We start from the raw sequence: 22,850 nt of genomic DNA, 5'->3' as shown, positions 1-22,850 counted from the left end.
TTAGAAAAAAAAGAGAAATATGAGGCAATGGCATTATTTTGGTATTAATTTCAAGTAATTCACAAACTTTTAAACATTTAAAAATATTTCCTATTTATTCTGAAAGTGTACCTTTCCTGATTCTGAAGCTGAAGGCAATAAAAGAAGTATCAAGCTTTCTGAAACAAATTTTATTGTTTCCTTAATAAGCTAGCTTCTGCCTTTTAGCCCCCTCATATCTTTAACCAAATGACCAAATTTAATTATCCTAGCTTCACATTACAACAATAGGAAGCTAGATACAATGTGTAATAAATCTACAGTCCCAGACATAAAGACATTACAAGGTTATCATATCCAACTTTTAGTACAAATGCTTCCTAAACAACAAAGAATAATTCTGAAACTGGAGATCCTTTTCCTTGCATAACTCACCATGAGGTCTTGCTTTGCAACTTTGGCATAAATATCCACTCGTCCTTTGTTTTGCGGGCAGATATCTACTCGGCCACAGAAAGGAGAAATAGTCACAGTTCGGCCTTCTGGCAAGATAGGGAGGCCATTGGTTAAGCCACCGTCGATCCATTTCTAGTGGAAAGAGTTATGTTCTGTCAGTAATTAACTGCATCATTATTCTATTTGCATATCTGTGTAAAATCTCCGGTGTCAAAACTCAAGGAGAGAATTGCCACAAGTCATCTGTATTGTGCATTTTTAATCCTCTTATGTATATCATCTGTGTGTCACCCAGAAAACCTCATGGCTTCAACATCTAACCTAATTTCTAGATTTCCGTGTTTCTTCCCTATCCTATTATTTATAGTCCTTGCCTGATGAAAACTTGCAAGCCTGCACATTCTGTTGAACTATTTTAGCTTATCCTATCATTGATTTTGTTCAGATACTGATTTTGGATATTTTTTCTCCATAGGCAGGATGGCTGTGATTTGTTTTTTAAATAGAACAGATACCATATCTGTGCATGTGTCTAAATTATCTTCAGGCTCATAATACGCTAAATGCTTATTAATGCCAATAGATTTAGGTGAGAGATGCATATGATTCACTAGTACCATCAAGAATGACAGAGAATTTATGCGCTAGACAACAACAATCCAATCCATGGCCACTATAATGCTTCAATAAAGCGAAGAAACTTCAAGGTGAACATAAAGTGGAACTGAGAAGCATCTCAGAGCCAAATTCCATCGACATACCCATCAATATTACAATTATCACTATTTTGACTTTAAGAATTAAAGTAAATCTTTAATAGACCACCATATAAATAAAATATGGCATTCTGCTTGGCATACATTTCAACTTTATTGAGTAATGCAGAATAAAGAATATCCTACAATGAAAGCCAAGGTAAAAAGAATTACATAAAATGGCTTGAAAACTTTCAGTAGCTCCTTTCCTTGCATAGATGAAGCTTTTCAACATCTAGGTGATCAGGGCAACACTTCCAGAAAGGAATAAGAAAACCTTCCTGGCAGTTTAAAACGTTAAAGGTTACAGGGTATCTACTGAGGAAATAGCTACTTGAGGCCAAATCCTTAATTTCGGTAGCAAAAAAAAGCAGGGATTCCTAGGCAGGGAAGACAGAATAATAAAGCCTTCTGTAGCAAGCTCTAACAGATGCATTACTAGCTCTTACAAGGGGGGGCAGAGAAGGTGGAGTTATACAGGTTTCCAGGAAGGAATAGTGAGTATGTGATTTCTTGCAAAGGAAGACTGAGATTTGATTGAAGCTAGACACACTCAGCCTAGAATGGAAATACATTTTTGGATTATCTGATTGCCAGGAAGATGATGATGATGACGAGGATGATGATGATTGAAACAGTAACAAAACTGTCCCAGCAAAACGTCAAAGGAACATATTTTCCCAACAAAACCCTTACTCTTTTTCTTTCCCTGCACTATACTGTCTTCAATTACATTTTTTTTTTTTTTTTTAAGTTCAGCAGCTGTTTCATTCTTAGGCCTTATCTCTAGCAATTCACATATATACTACTACATAGAAAATACTGTAAAATAATGTGTAGTTAAAATCCACTTAAAAGAAATCATGGAGCATGACGGCAACGTTTAGGATATATCCTGAGTCAAGTATCTAAACCTATGTAACTGTGGAATCATTTCTTTTACAGGGCTATGCATTGTTTCATGGACCACTGAATTTATAATCAGGGTAAATGAATAAGTCTGTCTTCCTTTTCCCTCATAAGTCAGCATAAACTCCCAGAACACGAAGCTCATTAAAAAAAAGTCCACTATAGAAATACCACTACTATCTGGAGAGCAACAATATACTTTAGATGCAGAGCATTGAACAATTCTACTCTAAGTAAAGAGAATCTCAGCTATTTGCAAGGTGAGAGAAAGAATGAGCAAGAAAAAAAAATCTGATGGTTGTACAAACTTTGTAATAGGAGTAATCCAGCACAGCAGACAATACTAGATTACTAGACTTTTAATGGCTGCACAATAAAAGGAATTTTTTGTAGCTCAAAATATAGCAAGTTGTGTCTACTATTGCATACTCTTGTACAAAAGTATATCTAGTTCTGTCAGCCTTGCAAGGTAGTCCAGACAAGAAGCACACCCAGAACTACTAGTTCTAACTTTATTGTAAGGTTACATTAACAGATTCTTGCAAGTCTGATAGTACATCTCTCCCCCCCCATGCCGCTTCAGTCCAAGAAATTAGGGAAGATCCCTTCTGAGATGTTTGCCATGCCCCCATTATTTCTACGGGCTAAGCTGCCTTTTATCTGACCATTGTCTAGTCTGCGGCTCTTCTTCCTGTCTCCCAAGGTTATTTCCACATATCATTACAAATTCATAAGTTACTTCTAAGGTTGATAGTAACAAAGGAAACCATCCATCCTGTACTGATATCTCCACTGCTACCCAGACATGTCAATCACATGAGACATCTACAATATTTCATTAATTTCAACATCAAGAACATTCCATGCCATTTCAGAAGCCCATTATGAGTGATACTTTTGCCAGAGCAAGTCTTGAAGCATATCACTACAGAACTGGTTTTCAAGGCCACAATGCCTCACATGTTAACATGAGTTCTGAAAAATGTATCTGTTGATAGCTATAATCAGTCTAGTTGATATGAGGATTTTCTGCAGTATGCATGAAAACGCAGCATCCAGAATAAGAACTTTAACTATAAAGTTATACAGACCTGTCCTTTATAATCCACTGCATTAATTCCTGCATAGAGAGGAATAAAACTGCTGGCTAACAAAGCCTAGAAAACATAGAAAAAAAAACAATCAAAATAAAAGTGCATGAATAATTCTGATCTTTTTTCCTTAATTAAAGAGAAATACTGAGTAATAACAACTCTATTTTAACTCATCTTTCAGACAATGCTGCTTATAATTTTAATTATCAAATGATGTGTAGATGGGGATGAAGAGACAAGGGTAGATCTACTCTAGTGTCGAAGTCCAGGTATGCCCATTTTTTCAACAACGTAAGATCTTTTAAATCCCTTCTTGATTCTGATTGTCCTGGACCAAGGCACCCACATTATCCTAGCATGAGAGCTTACAGAAAAACAACTTTCAGTCATATGCTGTAAAATTGTGCAGTAAACTATGAAAGAGGAAATCATCTTCACTTGATCACTGATGATTTTGAGACAGAGATTAAGCACAAAAGAACAGGAAAATCACAATTACTGCTTTAAAAGTAATACAATAAATACAAATAAAAATAAAGGCCAGTTGTTAAGATTTCCAGGATGATTAAGTCATGCATTCCTGACTACAAATATGTCAATAGTCCTTATTTTTAAACCAAGGAAGTTATTCAAGTGAAGAAAATGAAGAGCATGCAGGACAAACTAATAAAACCTAAACTCTTAAGACCCTGGAGACAATTGTGTGCTTTCACTTATAGAAGTAATATGCAACTTTCCTACCTTAGTAAGATCTTCCCTGGAGGAAAAATTTGAAAGCAAATAATTTTTCCCATTTTTAGTACTAGTGACTGATACAAAGAGGCGATTTTTTGCTGTCTCATGGGCATTAGGGGGGAGGATTGAATCAATGTAATCCCTATAGAAAAACAGAATAATAAACAGTAGTCAGCCTTAATAATTTAGCAACTTCTAAATAATTTAGGAAAAAAGGAATGCTGTATTTCCCCAGAGTTATTATCACAAACGATGCACATAAAATCTCCAAGGTACCATTTATTGTACCATATATTTGTAAAAATGCTTGCAATACTTACCTAAGTTTTGTCATAAGATCATAGCCAGGTGTCAATGCTCCAAAATATAGTTTTCGAGTATCTGCAGCAAGTTGGTAGGTAATATTTGTACATTCCTGGAAAAAAAAAAAAAGATTCAAATGTCAAATTACACGATTGATAGTAAATACAGCTCATCTCAGTAGATTAACCTATTTAATTAAACGTTTAACTGGCCTTTTAACCTGTGTGTGTGTACAGAGGGATGGACGGACGGATGGATGGACAGACAGACAGACGCCAGGAATGTAGTTTCTGGTTCCCTTTTTATAGAGTCCAAATCTTTAAGATTGTGCTGGCACCGTAAGGCACAACGCTACATATTAACAAACAGGCTTCCTAATTAGAAGACTATATTTAAGAAAACACAACTCTGAGCCCATACAGCTAGACTCTGTTTAATATAATAAAAATCACACAACTGAGAAAAGATCTAGCCCCCGTAGGGAACAGTCCAAAATCATGTCACTACTCTACCTCTCTCAGTGATTAAAGAACTATTTAAAAATACTTTTTTTAAAAGTGCAACCTCTGATCAGAAAAAGGTGTCTGCCCTGTATATACTTGATATGTACGTACACTATGAGTTTTTTATAAAACCCTACGTATCAAAGTACAGTACAACACATCTGAGTAGTGCATTGTTACCATTATTGATAAATTAAGTAGAATTCATTATGTTTCTACCCACCGCCATAATAATTTTGATGAAAGAATAAGGTTTCTCATGCTGGTGGAATGTTATTTTTTTAAAAAAAAAAAAAGTTTATCACTACAGAAAAATACCTATCTATCCCAGGATCCAGGTTTAAATAACCTAAGCAAAAGTAAATAAAAATCAGCATGGAAGCAAAGAAAGATTTCTGAAATCATGCTTATAGGTATGGTTAAGAAAACAAAAAGCAACAGAGATTTGAAGAAAAAGACAAAGGTATGTTGTTGCTTTTATAATAAATAGTTTACTATAAGGGTCTAAATATTGCCAAGTTTATCCATTTGTATAATTATAAACTTACATATTTTGATGCCTGTTAGTCCAGCTTCATACGCTGATTGTAAAAACAGGCAGAAATATTCATATTTTTTTCTTGTAATTAGTATTTATCCCGTAATATTTCAAATGTTCATGATAAAGATATATCAAAAACTTCTAATTTATTTCCAGTTAACTAAGAACTACTTCTATTTTACTGAAATATTTCATGATGCCTGAAATTTTTGTCCAGCTAAGGAGCAGTTACTGAACTATAAAGGATTATGATGAGCAAAAGAGATCCTGGAATTTTTGGAAAGAATCATGCAGCTTTAAAGCAAGAAAACTGTGTGCGACAATGTTTAGTTATTTTAATGCCACAGACTTTGAAGATGTAATTTATTAAGATAAATCCTCATAAAAATGCAAAACCAGCTTTAACAGCTGCAGGTAGCATATGGACAATCCCTGTGGCACTGGAATTTTAAGAGAAAGTTGTTTAAATAGCAGTGATTTCCACCACTGACTTCCAAAAACCTTTAAAAGGATGTGACCAAGTTAGTTGCCACAGTCTTAGATGAAATATGGCCCAGAGATCGAAGAACGGTCAACTGATTTACAGGTTAACTAAATGATAAACTCAGTGCATAAATACTAATCAGATGCAGTTGAGCTAGGCTGGGTAAAACCTGGCAATATTACTAAATCAAACGAAATACAAAATTAATAACATCGTATTGTAACATACAGAACAAAGTGAAGCTTACTATGCAGATAACCTGATTTTTTGGTAACATTTCCATTTGCGGCCTAACTTGCGCGTGCACACAGACCTGTCTTGGGCCTTGCCCTCTCAGCAGCCACCTCCACTTCCTATCACTTACCTGCCCTTCTTGCTACAGCCATACATGTACACTTCTGCCACCTAATCAACCTATTGGTTTCTCCCCCCACCTGCTTGCTATAATATTTCCTTTCAAAGTTATCTTTTTAGGAAACACCTTGGAAATCTTTTCCTTTCAGAGACAGTATCATTTACGAAGCAGTCATAAAACTGTCCATAGTTCTGATGGGATAAACGCTTATCCCTAATTCGATTTCTGCCCATTCAATCAAATTTATATTTTGATTACTATAACAGACAACATGATATCTTGGGATACCCAACCAGTTCTTGAAGCCTAGGATTTATAATAGCAGTTGCAAATGACACATCTGTTAGAAATCACCATTTCAACATTACAGAACGGGGGGGCTTTTCGTCCTCACTCAATAGGAGGAAGTGAAAGAAGAGCAGGACATGCTGTTGTCACACCTATTTCAATCATCATGTCATATTAGCAGATGACTCTCACTCAGAAACATCTCAGTGTCCACTAACATTTCTATGCATATGACGACTACATAAGCAAAACAGAGTAAACTAGATCATTGCCTTAACGGCGGTAGCTGAATAAAACACATTTTTGTTTTGCAGAACAAGTTAACACTGCAAATTTACAAACCATAATGGCTCATTCAGCCAAACATGCAAAGTTAAAACCAACCAATTCATGTTATAACTTAATGTGCTATATCTATCAGGCTATCAGAACAGAATAAGGTTTTTAAAATCTGCAGAAATAACATCTGTTTCTAATCTTCATTGCTGTAATGTTTCTTATTTTTTTCAAACTGACAGCTAAAAACAAAATACCTCTCCAAATACAAATTAAAATGACTGAAACCCTTTTGCTGTTGTTGTTGCAGTTTTCCCTTCTATAAAGTGTCTTGGCTGACATGATGAAACACATGCTGCAGCTTTAGAACAAGACCTTGGCCTCATTTTTAAAAGCTTAGCTGAGATCATCCAAAGCAAGTAGATTTAAGCTATGTTTTCAAGATTACAGGTTCTTTTTCACAATTACCTCGATACTTCCTGGCACTGTTAAAAGAATAGTGGCAGTCAAAGCTCCTGAAGATGCTCCTGCAAAGGCCTTCACAACCTTCAACAACTTCTTACCATGTCTGCAAAAAGCAGATGCTGCCCCCAAGTGGTAGATCCCCAGAAAGCCAGAGGCTGCAAAGGATAAGTTGAGATGTTTCATCTTTGCTGTGGAAAGGAAATTTCAAATTTAAGATTTCCAAAGCATTTTCTGCAAAAGGCGACATGTATTAAATGAAAAATGCACAAATCATGGCTTCTATTAGGGATATGCTTCCGTATTACAATGTGTTGGCTTAAAAACAGCTGCCAATAGCTAAGAGGTAAGAGGTGTGTTTTTCTGTCTCTAACACCTGCTACAAACTGGAAAAACAATCCAGTGGTCATTTGGGAGGATGGAGGGAGCAAGTTATATATTATGCCTTAAATAAATCAGTGGTAACTCTTTTCAGGTCATATGGGTCTAGGGAGAGGAAACAGCTGATGCATTATTGCTTAATCATAGATTTTGATTAGCCTCTCATGCTAACAGGGCTATGGACTGTCTGGAAGATTAACCAGATTTTGGAAAATAAAGGGAAATCACCAAAATAAGCAACTCTGGACTCTTCCTATTCCCTTGCAGTATAATTCACTAATTTAAAATGTATAATGGAACTTTATTGTATTGCATTTTTCCCTATCTCTTCAGGACTCTACTAATTAAGCGGAGTGATAGTGGGAAAATTTACACTGTAAGATATCTCAGCATGCATTTCACATTAGTAAATATTACCACGGCAAGAGAATGGGATGCCAAGGGATGCTAAGTTGTACATTCAGCCATATAATTGGCCTATTTTGGTGGAGGGGAAAAAAACACAAATACAACATCAGATAGCTGGTGGCAAAGAAATCCAAAGAAAACTTTAAAATACATTAAATAATCACCTTACAGCAGAATGTACACTGTTGTAGCTTGGAACAAAAGAAAACAATGGTGCAATGTTTTATATTTCTGTTTCAGGACAAATTAGAGATGCTTTGCATCAACATCCATATTTGCACAAATTTACCATTGAGAATTTTAGTGATGGTGCCTGGTGTATATTTTAATGAAAAGAAAAGACTAACATTCATGCTCTCATTCATATGCATTCATGTGATCAGCAAATAAACTGGAACAGAAATAAATGAGGTAAATGAGTACAGGAGGAAATCATGACATTCGTGCTCTTCGCTTAGTCTCTTGCTATTACTGGCTCAAAAAATAAAATTTCTCATATAATCTGCTTAACATTTCTATGGAAAGTATTTGACCTCTTTAGGATTTTCTAATTTTGCAAGTCTTTGCCACTGAAAGATATCAGACTTGATGAAGGTCCAATAGAAGGGGAGCATGAGTGAAAAAATAACATCAATATTTAATTATTGTTTTATTTATTTCATAAACAAAGTCATCCAAAATGCAGTGTGCCAGGGTAAAAAAGTAATTGCATTTCATAGTTCATTCAGTTCAATTAAGGGGATTTCTAGTGGCAGGTGTAAATACTTCATTAAACAATCAATCCTGCCATATTATATGTTTTAGGAATAAGTGAATAAAGATGGATCAAAATTGACCACTCGGATGATTACATGACCTAACTTTGAGGATATAAGACCATATAAAGAAAGGAATGGCAATCGTACGCTGCAAAAAAATCACTGTTTCTTTCCACTACGCTCATAGATAACCCAATAAGTGTAGCATCCTATCTATTTGAATTAGTGGATGTCTAGCAAACATCAGTAGTACATAACAGCAACCATCTACTGCAGATGAACGGTGGAAGCCACTGAGAAATTCTATAGCAAATTACAAAAACTATTAAATGCATTATCAAGAAAGGAGCTAGTAGTAATGGATTAATGACTTGCAAATATTGGAGAAAGCGGCAACTACAAGAAGATTTCAACTGAAACAGAATAATGCAGGAAATAGATTAATAGAATTTTGTAAAGAGAATTCTTCAGTCCTTCAATACCAGCCTTCAAACGACATATATGAGAACATTGCTGGATACACAAAACTGGAATCAAATCGACTATATAACAGGAAACAGAAAATGAAGAAATGCAATCCAGCCAAGACAATTCCAGTTGTAGGTTATGAAACAGTCCCTGTGTGTCAAATATGTATAATAAACTTAGAGAATGTGTATTCAAGAGAATAGGTATTGTAGATTTGACTAGAAAACATCCAGTCTGAATATCAGATTTATATACAGAAAAAATTCAGTATGGTTAATTTATGTGAAACTGAACCTGAGAAGCTATGGAAAGAAGCATAAGGTATCACAAAAACTGTAACGAAAAAGGATATTCCCAAAATTTCAAAAATGGAAAAGAAAGCAATGAGATATACATATACTTTATTGCAAACCAAGCCCCAACTTGCTTTGAGAGGGCTGTAATGATACAAATAGCATCTTTACGCTGCCTTGAATTATAAATACAAATAAAATACACAAAGGATGGCTAATGAAGAGAACAGAAGCAGCTTTACTTTTGCTTTATAACTACAGCACGGGCTTTTATTGTGTAGATTGTATGAGAAAATAGAATATATTATGGCTGCCTTGTGTGCCAGAATACCTGCTATTATAAAGATTCCTCAGAAGAATAAAGAAGAACCTACTCTAAGAAATAAAACGGAAAAATAAAGTGGTTCAGAATTGCAAAGGAACTGGGACAAGAATGGATACTGTTCCCATAACTGCTTATCACATACATTATAAGACTAAGAGATTGGAACAGTGTACAGTGCAAGCAAAATAGGAGGCTGAAATACTATTTGAAATATGCAAACATTATTTTGTTAAGCCAAAGTGATTTATAGTTCCTTTTGAAAGAAAAATTAAAGATCTGGATTTATGTTAAATATTAACAAAGGCAATCCCAATGTGCATGTCTATTATTATTCACATCAAAGAGCTGAAGGGGACAGACCATGTGGCTTTCCTGAACTCAGTAAAAGATAAAGATGGGTAGTGCACACAAAAAAGGAGGGCATTAAGCCTAGGGAGGAAAGGAAAAGACCATGAAGGATAAAGAAAGACCAAAAGGGTTAAAGCGATGGTCCTCCTAGTGTTCAGCTGTGAAAGCTCTACCCTAAGAAAAAGTGAAAGAAGATCGATGCCTTTGAATTATGGACTATGGAAATCATTTACTAACTGCACATGGACTAATAGCACATGGACTAAATGAAAACTGATGGTTCCTGGAAGCCATGATCAGCAAGCATAAACTCATAGGCTTTGGGCATGTTAACTGTTGGTTGCTTCTACCGATGACATTACTCAACTGGGAGGTCTAAATTCAGATTAGAAGTGATAAGCACCAACATCTTTTTACTTCCATCCCAGTGCAGAAGAGAGTAAACAAAGTTGCATCTTAGGGACCATTTTGTTTAATTTTTATCTTAACAGTATGTACAGGCCCTTACCAAAAAGGAACACCGTTTGCCTAGTTAACTGCAGTTCTATTATATGCAGATGACATTGCCATTCTTTCATTAACTCCTATCAGGATAAAAAGAGCATTGCAAACTTTAACTGCTTATTATAAGGAGGATTCTTTGTTGATAAACTATCAGAATATAACAGTACTTTATTTCTAAGCATACAAATACTCTATAAAATTGGCAACTAAATAGGTACACAACTGAACTGGTAATTTTTTTTAAAAAAATAGGAATTCTTTTTAATGCAATGTGTTCCTGGAAGCCCAAATAAATTTGTTAAAGGACAGTACTTCAAAAAGCTTGGCAGTCAGAAACACATTGTTCAGAACTGGAGATGGGGATGGGAATTTTATTCCAGCTGCTTTATCTACTTTTGTTGCTAAGGGTACATTTCAAATCCTTTATGAAGATCAGATTTGTCCATATACAGATATGGATTTCAATCCTTCAGAAATCATATATAACAAGTTGTAAGAGGGTATTTTTTTTTAGTATTTCAAAGTGTATTAACACTATCATCCACCCAGAATCTGGTATGCCTTTGATTAAGACATGTGCAAAATGTCTTTTTGCAGGGAACATATGGTTTCAGTGAACAAAAAGGCCATATTGTTCCAGATATGAACCAAAATGCAATTTTATAGGGTGAAATGGTTGGTATATTAAGAGTAGGAAAAAGCCAAAGAGATTGGCAGTTGTTGAAGGGAAGCAGAGCACTGAAACTCAAGAGGTTGTCCAGGTGGGCTAGCAGGATATAAAGTGCTAAGAGCCTGTCCTTATTGCTGAGACTGTCACAATAATGCACACTGGCAAAAAGGACAGCTGAAGGAAGAGAGAGGAGGAGAATGTCAAGTATGTCTAAATTGGACTCTACTGACTCTTGTCTGTTTCAGTAATTCAGCCTTGTTATTCATTACTTGATTATTTGTGAAATGTTCCTTTGTTGCTATATCTCTATGGAATCAAGTAAGAGATATATCTATCCTATTCTAAAGAACTACCCTGGTAAAAACCACAATGATCACTGCTTCTATCTGACTAGGACCCTGATATATGTTTCCAGGTTGCCCGATTTTGTGCTATCATTTGTTGTATCCGCCCTACCTACAATTGATGTTTAGCACAAATGTTGGTGATTGCCACTGCTATTTGTACTACAGATACTATAATAATGTATTATATGTAATTGTATTGCATTTTTTAAAATGTTTTATTAATAATTATAGGTCTATCCATTTTATTGCTGTGCTTTCTGATCCAAAGGCTGTAATAAAGGTTTGTTTTGATTTGACATCCTATACACAGGTCTTGTTCTCTCACAACACACTGAGCAATCTCCTAAAAGATGGAATACATTTCTATGGCACAATACAATGTGATAATGTAATATCTTTATGATAAATGATAATAAATAATAAATAACAAATAATATGCTGGGACTGCTGAGGCTTCCCAGGATGTGGCAAACAGGCACAGAGCCACATAGTTCTGGGGCTGCTTGCTGCCCTACATGCAGGCTGCAGGGTGGCCAAAAGGGCAGAGATGGGGGGAGATAGGCAGGTGGGGAGAGGTGAAGTGCCTCTGTGGTTTTAAGTGCATGAAGGCTGCCAAGCGCCCAAATTCTAATCATGTGACCACACGGGTGCTGCAACAGCCATAACTTCGGGCATAGGCTGTAAATCCATTTTTTCAGCATACTCTTAATTTCTAACAGTCACTGAACGAATGGTCGTAAGTCGAGGACTACCTGTATTAAGCAGATTAAACAATCAGATTCTATTTACACTAGAGTTTTGCTTCAAAAATTGCCACGTCAGCCAGATTCAAATCAATGGTATACTTTTAGATCCTTGCCAACCCTGCTGTGTCCATCTTGAGCTACGGCTACTATTATTGAAAGTATGGCTGCTTACAATTCTAAGCCAGATTAGCAGTACAGTAAGCAATCAGTATACATCTGGAAGCCCTGTCAATACATTTTCTGATCGCCACACTGCACTATTGTAATCCAGTCTATGGTGGACCACCTCTGAGCCAAAACCAGATAAATCATCTGGAGACTTACTGAGATGTGGGAATCCATCCAGTATGAACGAACAGCATGACTCAATGATGAAAAAAATACTAATGCACTCTTAGGCTGCTGAGATCATAGAAGTAATAAACTATTGTCAGGTAAACAAAATGTGCAGAGATGCACTCTCAGATCCTGAACACTTGAGAGGGAATGTACCACTGCACTCTCGAAATGTCTAACAATGGCATAATCATATTCATATGAACAGTTATGTTTTCTACAGGACCTCCATGTCAATACAGAGAGGCAAATGGAGCTAGACCAAAGGCTGCACCAACATGATAGATGCCATGATATTTTCTTTTCTTTTTTTAATACCTGACAAAGCTATTCTGTGCTTATTTGATGGCATCTAGAGAAGCATATCGTTCTAAGTACTATATTTTAAGGAAGCAAAAACCAAATAAAACATGGTAAAAATGCTGAAATCCAGAAAGCAAATCCAATAAGAAATGGACAACAGAACTGGATAGGTTTCTTCCATTAATAATAACTAACTTCCAGTAGAAACCATGGTTTCCAACCAATGAATGTACTTGCAAGAAAACATATTGTGGTTAAATCCTAGAAACATTTTAACAATAAGAGCTGTTCAAAAGAAGAACAAAGATTTAAGTTTTACTTTTAAACTGCAGTGCATCTGTTTACTATGAGTGCTATACATTTAATAAATAATACCCTTTAATAATTATACCCTGTAAACATTTTTCCTTCAAGAATCTGATTTTCCAGTCCAATGGAGCATTAAAATATAAGCAGCTTCTGCATTCCTAAGAGAAAGCCTAAAACCCCAATTACCATACCAAAAGAGAGCCTGATCAGAAGATTCAAATGAGATAAATCTTTTTTGTCTATAAGATTCTACTTTTTTCGAAACAATAACAGTAAGAATAAGAGTGTTTAATACCTTCCATCTCAAGATGTCTTCTACCATCTAGTGACTTGGATGATTTCTTATTTACTGTATTTCCTTCTGTTTCATTGAGATCCATTATGAACCATGTGTTATGAACTTGGGAGACCTATGTATGTCGTAAGAAAATTAATACCAACAAATAAATTTTAAAAATAAGATGGTCACACGAGATCTTTTTACCAGTACAAAATAATCACCGATTTTCAAAAAGAAGAGTATAGATTTGTTTCCTATCTACATATGGAATCATTTACCTAATAGCTGCAATATAAATGATCCCCCCCCCCCGAAAGATCAGGTCTAATACTTTTACCAAGCGCTATTATTAGAAACAAGAATTTAGCTGTAAACAGCCTTTAAAAGTTGGCACTATCCGTAAAGGTAGTAGAGCTTATGCATCAACATTAATTCCTATCCACAGCAATGCTCACCTGAAGTAGATTTATATTTACTTAGCCTACGTCGAATCATAGAAGAAATCCCATCTGTTAGCTGTAACGTGGGGAAAAAAAGGGGCCCTACTTATCTACCCAGGGCCTTCATACATGTAAATTTCATTAGGGACAAATCGGTGCTTTGCAGTATTCCACATCATAATTGCCAGTAGGTTGAGAAACAGTGACCCTACAGGTAGAGCAGAAGTAATTGCAGTGTACTAAGCTCACCGAGCCAATCTAGGTGGCCACAGAATCAATGGTATTAAAAGGCACAGAGTGATCAAAGAACAAACAGACCTAGAATTCTTATCCTGTTCCTCATCCAATAAACATCATGTACCTTAAGGAAGATGCTATCCCAAAACCAAACCTGAACCAATCTGGAATAGCTCCAGTTCATCGCTGTACTCTAGGAATTTCAGAATTGTGCTGCACTCTCAAGTACCTACCCCCAAATATGTATTTCTAGTGAGGCAATAGTTTATTCTAACTTCTGCATTCACGAAATATTTTTTAACGAATTGTAGTAGGGACCCTCTATTTGGAAGTGACAAAGTAATTATCTCATGGACCTGTTTGGCTAAAGATAGGAAAGGCTTTTCCTCCCCCATCCCAACTCCCAAAAAAACATGATAGGCAATGATCCAGAGGATACATGCTCTGCTATGTGTCCTTATTAACAGATTAAGGCTGCATAAATAGAGACCAACCCCATGAAAGACAGAATATCATACAACAAAAACTCTGTCAATCTTGGAACATTTAAGCTTTAAGCTCTTTTTCATTTCCATGTACCTGTGAGCTGCTTCCCCCAAATGAAACCTGGGTTTCAAAGAATATTCTTATAATTTGACCTCTAGAAAAGTAGGTTTCACACAAATGAATATATAAATTAATGAAAATATAAATTCCCCCTTTCTACAGGACTCCTTGAGTAATACGTATTCAACAATTAAATGCATGCATTTATTAGGCCTCATTTCTGGGGAGAGGTGGGAGGGGTAAAGGTTAAAAAAAAAGCCTTCAACAGATAATAAACTTAACATGGCATTCAGAATTGGCAAAATATTTGGTAGTCTAATAATTAAAGACTCCTATTCTTTCACAGGAAGATAAAGGTAGGAATGAATAAATACTTACACTGCACGTGGAAAAAAGATGGAGAGCTTGTAAAATATAACACTGATCAGAATTCCCAAAACTCTTTGCTCTACATAGACAATTGTGCAGTCCATCTGGCTTCAATTGCAGCCACTGTCTTGGAGATCTATATATCATCTTGGTAGCCCACATGCCTTTAAATTCAGGTAATGAGTTGAGCTTAAAGAACATTCATCTTGCTGCCCATCAAGAAAAAAAAATGAGGCACTTACAGGATTACCAGATAATGCTATTGAGGAAGAATACAAGTATGAGGTTCTTGAGGTTGCCTGGTAAAAAATGTAAACAAATAGTTGTCAAGATGTTGCAAACTAATAAACTAATTGTGTAATAAAATATGAAAGCAGACATACATTAAGAGTTCCAAAATCAGAAGATCCATACCTCATTAGGATGACTCAAGTATGACCCTGTTTTAATAAACCCTTATTACATATAAGATTCAACCTGTGCCTTATAGCCATAAGTTGCACATGCATGAAAACAAGGTTTAAAAAAAAAAAAGCTGATAAAATCAAGCTCCAAGTATCACAATAAGCTTAATGCAGTAAATATTCCAGCCATGCCAGTATTAGGATTTAAAATAAAAAGAGGTTTTGTAGAAATTGTACCATTTCTCATATCCTTGAGAAGACAAAAGGCTTTCATCCAAACAGAATAACAATAGTTAGAAAGCGAAAAATAATACAGTATGTTCTTTCTTTAACTATGCACATTAAGTAATTGCAGGATCTACCATGGAGAGGGCATATTATTATTATTACTACTATTATTATTATTATTCCAAAATGACAATTTTGTTAATTGATTTTGGCAGAACAGAAATGTAATAAATTAAAAATATATCTTGTTGTCCTGCCTTCCTCTAAGAAAAGCAAAGTGTTGTTGCAATTCATTATCCAAGTACCATCACATAAACTTCATGGCTGAGAATCATGAATATTAAGAAACACATAAAGTGCATTCCAACCCATATCTTCTCCGAAGCAAATCTCACAGAGTTTAACAGATCTTACTCTCAAAGAATCATGCAAAGAAGTATTAAGGAAACTAGTAAGGCTATTTCCATATCCTTAACAAACAATGCAATTCAGTTCCATGAACCTTCTATAGATCATATGTTCCACTTTAAAAATCAGAATTATTGCCAGTAACAACAGATCTAATAGGGTTGGTAATGCTATTTATACTTTTGAGACCTGGTACATATATGTTTAATGTTATATTAAACCTTCATAACTTCAGGCTGCCTATTCTCCCAGCCAACTCCCTTTCATCTACTGCTTATCAAGCAAAACATTAACATGAGAGGTTCTTAAGAGAGAAACCATCATGTCAGATTCCTATTTCTTGCAGTTTTTTTAAAACACAAGACTTCCAACAAGAAGTAGAGTTTACTATAGCAACATAATGCAACATGTTAGGAAAATCTTTTCTACCAGCAGCACCTTGGAAGATATTATTTATGTATTTAGTTTTTATTGTATTTTTATACGTTTACTGTATTTTAATTAATATTTATTTTTTGTTTTTATTGTAAACCCAGAAGCACTTCCTAGTGAGATGGGCGGTGACCAAATTTGAAATATAAATAAAATATGCCTATTATTTATTCATTCTTGCCTTCTCACTATTAGCCCATCCTTCTACTTTTTTTCCTGTTACATCTTTATTAGAAGGTATATTTCCAGTTTTATTAATTTAAAATTTGTGTATCTCTATTCTGTTTTATCGTTATGAACAATCTATGCTATTTGCAAAAGCCAGACACTGTTTTGATTTTAACAATTAGGCTGGCAGAGTATGGGGGAGTGTCAGTATAACCAAACTTCACTTCTAGACAGAAGCCAGTTTGCAGATTTCTCACCTTTAACAATAATCTTATACATACTTTAAACACCTATCACATGCAACCTTTACAGATTTTTTAAATCATGCTGTTTGATGAGGAAGTATTGGAAACTCCAAAGTTTGCCACTGTTCAAACTTCCAGTTGTTCTAATCAGATTATTTCCTAAGCACAGATTTTTCTCCCCTGCAGTCAACATGCCTGCTTTGACTTTCCCTTATTTATTCAACAGACAAAATACAGCAGTAAAGAAGTTGAGGCCAAGATGCCTCCATCTGGAACAGAGCAAGCACCCATTACTGTCACTCACAATTGGTTATTAAGGCGTTACTAACAAGGACAAAGACTGAGCCAACAATCCAGAGATTTAAGGCATTATAATTTATCACTTTTTCAGCTAAACCACCCAGCGCTTTTGTGCAAGGCTAATAAATCTAATGAGCTTGGTCAAGTAACTGAATTTAAATCATCACTACCATATTGATCCAGCCTGCTATAAAACTGGCAAAGTGCAGGCTGAACAGCCTTCCTATTTGGCAGTAATCTTCACTCGGGCTCCCTGGTTTCCCAGCTGAGCTGAAAGGTAAATTTTCCTCTGCTTGAATACTGCAGAATCAATGCTGAAAGGCCATTGTCTCTGCATTTTAAGATTCCTTTTATGTTGCTACAGCTTTTCATACACTTTAAGCAAAGCTTCCAGCCTATTAAAGCTATTATGAGGGAGGAGGGATGGGAAAAGATTCAGCTGCATCTCAGCAACTTTTCCCTTTATACGCCATCAATTTACCTTTGTTCTTTTTAAAGACTACTAATCCCCTTTTAACAAGTCCACTCCACCAAGTGGACTGCATTCAGCGGAAACTTATTTTACGATAACGGTGCTGGTCTTTAAGGTGACACAAAATTCGATTGCTTTCTGCTGCAAACCAATAAAACAGCAGGGCTCCCTCGCTACAGAGCTAACATAATGCCGCTCTTGAAAGGCCATTGCTCACTGGGGCAAGATCTGCCTTGCACCGCCGACACAGCCAGCAGGGCCGGCCAAATGACCCACCGGAGGCCCTGACCGCCCGGACAAGAGAGCCGAGAAGGATGGGCTGGGCAATATTCAGAAGCCGACAAGCTCCTCTCTGCAAAGGCAGCCTGATGATTAACGGGGCAGGTCTCAGGGCGAGCCCCGAGCAACGAGTCAAGTTCACTCCCACCGAGACCGACCGGCCAGACCAGTATCCCTTTTAACCCGGGAAAGAATCCTTTGGAACTGAAGCCCAACAGGGGCTAAACTGATCGATTTCCATCTCAAAGCGACGTAGCTAAGCAAAAGGCCAGACCCGCATTTTCTAATTTCAGCACTTGGGGGAGTGCAAGGCAAAGGACGGATCCTCCATAATATACCTCCGCTTACTCCTCCCTTCCGCCTTCCTTCCTCTAACGAAAGCCGCGCCTCGCTTTCCACGCCCTCCATTTACCTAATGCGACCGGCTGATTCCACACGCTCAGCGGCGCTCGCGCGTCTCTCCCTTAAAGGGACAGGCCCTGCACGAGGGGAAGAGCTTGCTTCCCTTTCCCTCGCATCGGGCCTTCGCAAGCGGGTTTCTTAATTGGTTATCTTCATCAATTATCGCATTGATTTAATTAGCAGTTTTTAACAGCCCGCGAGAGATTCTCCGCTTCTCTCCCCTATAAAACAGCCCTGTAAGGTCGTGCGACTGGATGAAAAGGACAGCAGAAATTGGGGGCAGGAGGAAGGTGTGGCAGGGGGAGCGTAGTAGGGAAGGTGTTAGGGCTGTCAGCTCCGGATTGTAAAAATCCGGACAACCACTAGGCGCCAGCAAAATAGAGACATGTAGGAAACTAGTGGTTGTCAAATTCCTCCAGCCCAGATCTGATAGTCCTAACAATTAATATTTGTTGATGACATTGTTCTCATTGCAGTGGGAAGTTTTAATAACTGGTTTATTTAAATTAGTGAGAGTTATAAATACCCAACCACCGAGAGCCTAAGGTTGGGCAAGGGTGCTTTCTGAGACAAAACACTATGGGGCTATGTCTTCTTATTAATTCATTTAATAGTTTCTATTCCATCTTTCCTCCAGAAACTCTGTCTGGCATAATCATCTCCAGGTCCTCAGTAAGCTTCCACAGAAGAGCAAGGATTTGAACCTGAAGCTCTCTGGTCTTAATCTCCCGCTTGAACCATAAAAGGTGGACATTTCCCAAGGTGCTCCTGAGGTAGATGGGCTTCCATAGGAAGCTGTTCTGACTGGGTCTCAGGGATACAGCTGCAGAGTGGAGAGTAGCTGATCTGGGCTTGCTCTGAGGATGTGTGTGTCCCGGTGCCTGCATTGGGCTTAGCTGATTTCCTATGCAGCGATGGCTTCAACAGATTTAAAAAATGACTTTTAAGCATGCAGCGCATGGTTAAGTTTTGAGGGGAAAGAAGAACCCAATAAGTGGGTTTCACTTTATTTACATAAATAAAAATTATATAAATGAAAACTTACATAAATGAGCCCGTGGAGATTCTTAGAAAATAAAAATGGGAAGTGGCTGCCATCCAGAGATGTATGCATAACTGTCCTTGCCTGCCTATTAGAAAATGGCAAAGGTACAATGGGATAATCATTCAGAGGCAGGAGTCAGGCAGCATACAAATTTAATAAATCATCATCTGGTGGTCATAGCTGCAAGAAGGGTGCCGGATGACAGCCATCGATGTTCACCTTTCCAAATGTTTGAATCCTCTTAATCTACAAGTGTAATTTGCTGAATGTGGCTGAAGCTTGACCAGAGTCCTAGAACTCTTACACATTTTGAAAAGCTTAATCTTCAAGGCATTCACAAGTTTATTTTTTTTAATGGAGAAAGCAGTAGCATTCTAGAAAGAAACAACGAAAAAAGCTACTGTGGCCACTTTTCAGCCTTTTGTTAAAAGTGCAAGCTAGCTTTAGATCCCCAGGAGAACCAGAGGTGAAGATAATGTCAGCTAGCTGTTAATCCTTTCTGCTGGAAAAAGAACGTTTGTACTGAGGCAGCAAGTCTTGGAAATGAAACTTGCAGAACTATTTAAATAGCACAATTATTATGTAGTGAAAACACATGAGGATATTTTAAAATATACAAGGAGTAGATACAGCAAATCATGCGGATATAAAGTGTGAGCAAAGAAGATAACATACTAATGTGTATTGTAAACCCTAAGTGTTTTTTTCTCCCCAATTCTTTTACTGATGTGTGTGCATATAGTATATGTTTATTTTTACATACAATCACTTTTCCAATATATATTTCACAGTCTGAAATTGTCTTACAAATGCTTCACTTTGAATCCAGATAATTTGCTTTTTTAAAAAAATAGTTTTATCTCATCAAACTAATTAGCAAAGTAAGGGTGGGATGGGAAAGCATACATAAATAGAATTGATGAATAAGATAACAAGGAAGAAGGCAGAAAAGGAAGAAAAAGGGCCTGAAATTTAACTCATGAACAAAACAGCTTTCAGAAATGTAATGGATTGCTTCTTCCTTGCCCTTTTGCCACTAAGACAAATTCAGGGAAAACACGCAGAGTGTGACTTTGGCAGTTCTTTCAAATGATTTTACCAGCAGTGGCCAAAAGAGGCACCGATTTTCCCTGTGTAACAAAGTCATGAATTGTGACACTTGTGTGTGTGTATGTGTACCTTCTCCACAAGGACTAATTAGGATGTGTGTATATATAATGTATTTGTGTATATGAGAGCAAGACAGGGCAGAACACAACCTACACATGCAGTGCCAATACAGTTTAAAATTACTATTGAGACCCAACTGCATCAAATGTAAACTATTACATGTTTTAGAATAATCTGATTGGATACAAAACTAGAATATTACCAAACTCAGGCTGAGAATGGAAGTTTCATCGGCATTTAACAGACTCTCCATACATTGCTTCCATTAGTGTAATCCACTTAAACTTTTAAGAATTAAAAGCTGGTGACACCACCATTAATAATTACACATGATTTAGGAGTTCAGTAAAACATATTCCTCCAGGCCAAACCAACCAGCCAACCACTGGTCTACCCACCTGAGATATTTTTAAGAAACCATATCAAAAGCTTTCTCAGCAGCCCATTCCTCCCCCCCCCCCAATCCCCAAAGAAACTGCTGGATTTTGCCTGCCGTAAATTAAAGCAATTACTGAGTAAAATCAATTAAAATTTAAATATTATCCCAACCTTGACAGTGCCATACAACCTGAGTGCCCAATAGTAATCTGTAATCTGCAGGCCAAGGTAGGTGTGAAATCTTAGCATCTGTATTTATGAAATAAGTAGATCCAAATTTGTAACAATAAGATCCTGAACTTGCCTCATGAAAATCAAGCCAATGTAGAAAAAGAGCCCTGTTAGTCTATGGTGGCAGAAAATCAGGAGTCTGAAAATGAAAGCTAGGAATCTGTTCAAAAAGCTTTAGTAAACCCTTCCAATAAAATAGGATGTAAAAATCCAATCCCCTTTTTTCTCTGTCAGGTGGAACGACATTAGACAAAGGAAACTTCCCCAGGCAGTTAGCTTTACATAAAACTATCACAAATGAAAACAAGCAAAACTTGTGATAGGCAAAATAGAAGAAATGCTTTTATTTTATCCAGAATGCTGATAAAGCAGCATTGAGAATCTCAAAAGGACTTCATTTCATAGTATAACAGCAATTAATTTAAGCCCGTATTTTCCAAATATGGTGCCTTCCTGTTATGTTAGACTACCACTTCCATCAGCATCCAAGCAATGCCAGTGAGATATGATAACACATTTAGAGTACATCTGAGGAAGACTGATGTAGAAATTTTGCTTCATGACATAATGTTGGTACTCAAGATCAAAACCAGTGTGAGAGAAAAATATAAGGTGAGACTTTATCTATGAAGGACATCACCATCTTAACTGAGCCTAGTAGAATGTTTACAACTATGTAGAGACCAAATGAGTATGACTGGCATTTCATTTATCCATAAGAAGCACGGCAGGGGGGCAGCACTGGCTCTAGTAAAAGCTTTACTGTTGTTCCACAAAGATACCTTGAAGGCAGAACATATTACAGTAGTAAAGCCTCCAGATTGTGAAGCTCAATTCGTTGAAGGTGTAATGAAACGTTAACAAGAAACTGAAATGATAAAAAGTGGTTTTAACTTGGCTTTTTTAAGATGAAAAGGCAAACAAGGATCAAAATAACTTTCTTCAGCAGAATCATTTATGGCTAAATCATAGAAGCATTACTCCCTCTAAGCCCCAAGATTGTACTAGTGCCACCTCTAATTTATCTAGTTCATTTTCACTCTCAGCCCTCACTCACAACAGCACCTTTCTTTCATTAACTTGTCAATGCAGATAGAAGATTACCTACAAAGGCAAACAGTGCACCTTCTGTCCCATTAGGGCAGAAACTCTTTTGGAAAAAATAGGTCAATATACAGTATGTCATTAAGGAATGCTTTTCAATCATTTGCCACACATCTGCAGTTTTTCTAAGAAATAACAGAAAACTGGACTTAAGTCTACAATTGTATTAAACATGGTACATGGAGCATCTGTTACAAAAGCAAGATCTTTGTTCCAATGTTTCCTTCATAGTGCAGACATTAAGAGCCTCATTTGGCCAGCCTGGGGTCAAAAGATACAGTTGGATATCATCAGGGTACTGAGGATATCAGACCCCAAACCAGCAGATGACCTTACCCAGCAGTTTCATGTAGATGCTGAATAAGAGGAAAGAGCA

General features: G+C 36.7%; 1 protein-coding gene across 8 annotated transcripts in view; it reads right to left on the bottom strand.

Moving 5' to 3' along the window:
• Positions 1–18,542, bottom strand: part of PNPLA4 (patatin like domain 4, phospholipase and triacylglycerol lipase) — a 37,612-nt gene extending 19,070 nt beyond the window's left edge. For 6 of the 8 annotated variants that reach the window (XR_015796842.1, XR_015796843.1, XM_025167374.2 and 3 more), the window contains exons 1-8: positions 18,483–18,542; positions 15,218–15,507; positions 13,632–13,746; positions 7,147–7,331; positions 4,249–4,343; positions 3,935–4,070; positions 3,191–3,256; positions 415–567 (exon numbers count right to left, since the gene is read on the bottom strand). Coding sequence is in view for 6 of the 8 variants with exons in the window: in XM_025167374.2 (XP_025023142.2) it covers positions 415–567; positions 3,191–3,256; positions 3,935–4,070; positions 4,249–4,343; positions 7,147–7,331; positions 13,632–13,746; positions 15,218–15,409 (942 nt within the window). In the remaining 2 variants the exon portion in view is untranslated. Of the gene's footprint in view, positions 1–414; positions 568–3,190; positions 3,257–3,934; positions 4,071–4,248; positions 4,344–7,146; positions 7,332–13,631; positions 13,747–15,217; positions 15,508–18,418 lie in introns of all 8 variants that reach the window. The other 2 variants (XM_088144952.1, XM_088144951.1) reach the window with 2 other exon arrangements.
• Positions 18,543–22,850: the final 4,308 nt, after the last annotated feature.

This window comes from Python bivittatus, unplaced genomic scaffold (assembly GCF_059951505.1).
Source record: "Python bivittatus isolate LINGU-HERP-01145 unplaced genomic scaffold, Pbiv_v1 ctg000350_np1212, whole genome shotgun sequence".
Taxonomy (NCBI): domain Eukaryota; kingdom Metazoa; phylum Chordata; class Lepidosauria; order Squamata; family Pythonidae; genus Python; species Python bivittatus.
Note: the sequence above shows the minus strand (reverse complement) of the source record. Positions and strands in the feature narration are given on the sequence as shown.